The sequence below is a fragment of the Lampetra fluviatilis genome, chromosome 71 (genome assembly GCF_964198595.1).
Source record: "Lampetra fluviatilis chromosome 71, kcLamFluv1.1, whole genome shotgun sequence".
NCBI classification, from domain to species: domain Eukaryota; kingdom Metazoa; phylum Chordata; class Hyperoartia; order Petromyzontiformes; family Petromyzontidae; genus Lampetra; species Lampetra fluviatilis.
In genome coordinates this window covers 4125557-4128919 of record NC_136345.1, presented here as the reverse complement: position 1 = coordinate 4128919, position 3363 = coordinate 4125557, and the positions used below count along the sequence as shown (strand labels likewise).

General features: G+C 56.1%; 1 protein-coding gene across 1 annotated transcript in view; it reads left to right on the top strand.

Moving 5' to 3' along the window:
- Positions 1–3363, top strand: part of LOC144952980 (transient receptor potential cation channel subfamily V member 4-like) — a 41631-nt gene that overhangs the window by 26776 nt on the left and 11492 nt on the right. Inside the window, exon 17 of the mRNA XM_078883462.1 lies at positions 156–329. Coding sequence (XP_078739588.1) covers positions 156–329 — 174 coding nt within the window. The remainder of the gene's footprint in view (positions 1–155; positions 330–3363) is intronic.

Sequence of the window (3363 nt, the reverse complement as noted above, 5' to 3'; positions counted from 1 at the left end):
TATGTCCCCCCCACGCCTCCCACGCCCCCCCCCCACGTGACCCCCCCTGCCCCCCCCCCCGTGCCCCCCCTACCCCCCCCACGTGACTCCCCCCCCTGCCCCCCCCTCACGTGACCCCCCCCCACGTGCCCTTCCCCCCCACGTGCCCCCCTCAGCGTGGGGCTAGTGAGCGCCGTGCGCGTGAGGAGGAGGCTTGTGAGCTGGAGCTGGAGCAGCAGCAGCAGGAGGAGCGTCGCTGCCTCGAGACACGTGAGCAGCTCCAGCGGCGTGAGCGTCACGCACAGGAGCTGCGGGCGCAGGCGGAGGAGCTGCGGGACAGGGAGAAGCAGGTGCGTGTACGTGTGTGTACGTGTGTGTGTGTGTACACGGCCGGATCGAGGGGGCTAAACGGGCGCGGCACGGGCTAGAGAAGAGATGGAGTGATGTGGTACAGGAGGACGTGGAGCTGAGTGGACTTGCCGATGACTGGTACCAGCGGTGTCAAGATCGGCCTGGAGGAGGAGGCTCGTGAAGGACGCTACTGGGCAGTTGGAGGCAGTCGCCCTCCAACAACAACGGAGGGCGGAGGAGCGACGCTCACAACAACGAGCGGAGCGCCGGGTGGCTAAAGCACAGCAAGTTGGCACAGTAGGGGGCACAGGTGGTGCATCAGCCAGTCATCTCGGTCATCTTGGTCAGTCGACCCGTGGCACCTGCTGGGTCTGCCCCGTGACCTCCTGCCAGCGGGCGTTCGACACTTCACGTGGCCTCAAGGTGCACATGGCCTGGCACAAGCGTCGTGGTGACGTCACCGCCACTTAGTGGCGAATGGCGGTTGTTGTTGTTGTTGTTGTGTACACGTGTGTGTGTACACGTGTGTGTGTACACGTGTGTGTACACGTGTGTGTGTGTACACGTGTACGCGTGTGTGGGTACGCACAGGAGCTGCGGCAGAGGGAGCAGCAGCTACGGAGCGGGGGGGGGTGCACGTGTGTGTGTGTGTACACGTGTGTGTATGTGTGTATGTGTGTGTGTATGTGTGTGTGTATGTGTGTGTGTGTGTATGTGTGTGTGTATGTGTGTGTGTATGTATGTGTGTGTGTATGTGTGTATGTGTGTGTGTGTGTATGTGTGTGTATGTATGTGTGTGTGTGTGTGTGTATGTGTGTATGTGTGTGTGTGTGTACACGTGTGTGTATGTGTGTATGTGTGTGTGTATGTGTGTGTGTATGTGTGTGTGTATGTATGTGTGTGTGTATGTGTGTGTGTGTGTGTGTGTGTGTATGTGTGTATGTGTGTGTGTATGTGTGTGTGTATGTGTGTGTGTGTGTATGTGTGTGTGTATGTGTGTGTGTATGTATGTGTGTGTGTATGTGTGTATGTGTGTGTGTGTGTACGTGTGTGTGTACACGTGTGTGTATGTGTGTACGTGTGTGTGCGTGTGGGTGTACGTGTGTGTGTACACGTGTGTGTACACGTGTGTGTGCGTGTGGGTGTACGTGTGTGTGTACACGTGTGTGTGTACGTGTGTGTGTACACGTGTGTGTGCACGTGTGTGTGTACACGTGTGTGTGTGCACGTGTTTGTGTGTGTACGTGTGTGTGCACGTGTGTGTGTGCACGTGTGTGTGCGTGTGTGTGTGTGTGTGTGTACGTGTGAGTGTGTGTACGTGTGTGTGTACGTGTGTGTGTGTACACGTGTGTGTGTGTGTACACGTGTGTGTGTGTGGGTGTACGTGTGAGTGTGTGTACGTGTGTGTGTGTGGGTTTACGTGTGTGTGTGTGCGTGTGTGTGTGCACGTGTGTGTGTGAGTGTGTGTGTGTGTACACGTGTGAGTGTGTGTGTACGTGTGTGTGTGTGGGTTTACGTGTGTGTGTGTGCGTGTGTGTGTGTGTACGTGCGTGTGTGTGTGTGTACACGTGTGTGTGTGTGGGTTTGCGTGTGTGTGTGCACGTGTGTGTGTGTGTGTGTGTGTACACGTGTGAGTGTGTGTGTACGTGCGTGTGTGTGTGTGTACACGTGTGTGTACACGTGTGTGTGTGTGTACGTGTGTGTGTGAGTGTGTGAGTGTGTGTGTGTGTACACGTGTGAGTGTGTGTGTACGTGTGTGTGTGTGTGTGTACACGTGTGTGTACACGTGTGTGTGTGTGTACGTGTGTGTGTGAGTGTGTGAGTGTGTGTGTGTGTACACGTGTGAGTGTGTGTGTACGTGTGTGTGTGTGTGTGTACACGTGTGTGTACACGTGTGTGTGTGTGTACGTGTGTGTGTGAGTGTGTGAGTGTGTGTGTGTGTACGTGTGTGTGTGAGTGTGTGTGTGTGTACGCACACGAGCTGCGGGCGCAGCAGAGGGAGCAACAGGTGTGTGTACACGTGTGTGTGGGTACACGTGTGTGTACGTGTGTGTGTGTACTTGTGTGTGCGTGTGTGTGTGTGCACGTGTGTGTGTGTGTGTGTGCGCAGGTGTGTGTACGTGTGTGTACGTGTGTGTGTGTGTGTACGTGCGTGTGTGTGTGTGTACACGTGTGTGTACGTGTGTGTGTGTACGTGTGTGTGTGGGTGTACATGTGTGTGTGCGTGGGTGTGTGGGTGTGTGTGTACGTGGGTGTGTGGGTGTGTCTGTGTGTGTGTACACGTGTGTGTGTGTACGTGTGTGTCTGTGTGTGTGACTGTGTCTGTGTGTGTGACTGTGTACCTGTGTGTGTGTGTGTGTACACGTGTGTGTGTGTACACGTGTGTACGTGTGTGTGTGTACGTGGGTGTGTGTGTACGTGGGTGTGTGGGTGTGTCTGTGTGTGTGTACACGTGTGTGTGTGTACGTGTGTGTCTGTGTGTGTGACTGTGTACCTGTGTGTGTGACTGTACCTGTGTCTGTGTGTGTGACTGTGTACCTGTGTGTGTGTGTGTGTACACGTGTGTGTACGTGTGTGTGACGGTGTGTCTGTGTGTGTGTGCGAGGGTGTAGCGGTTAGCGCTGCGCTGCGCTACGAACCCGGCGACCCGAGATCGATTCCCGCTCACGGCCAACACCGGTGACAACGATTATCTGAACCGGTCCTGGGCCTCCCCTAGGTCGACTCAGCCTCAAATCAGTACCTGGTTTAGTGGTGTGGTGTAGTGAACATCGCTAGCACTGGGGAGACAAAGGCGGCCGGGCGTGGTGCTGGCCACCCACCCCCCCCTCGTGTGTAGCCACAGTGCCGGTAGCCTTCATAGGCGCTGCTGCTAGCAGCACTTGCCCCTACAGCCCTGCTAGAGGCTACCTGGGGGAGCTTTGTCTGTGTGTGTACATCATAGGTGGTGCTGCCACTAGCAGCACTTGCCCCTGCAGCCCTGCTAGAGGCTACCTGGGGGAGCTGTGTCTGTATCATAGGTGGTGCTACTCG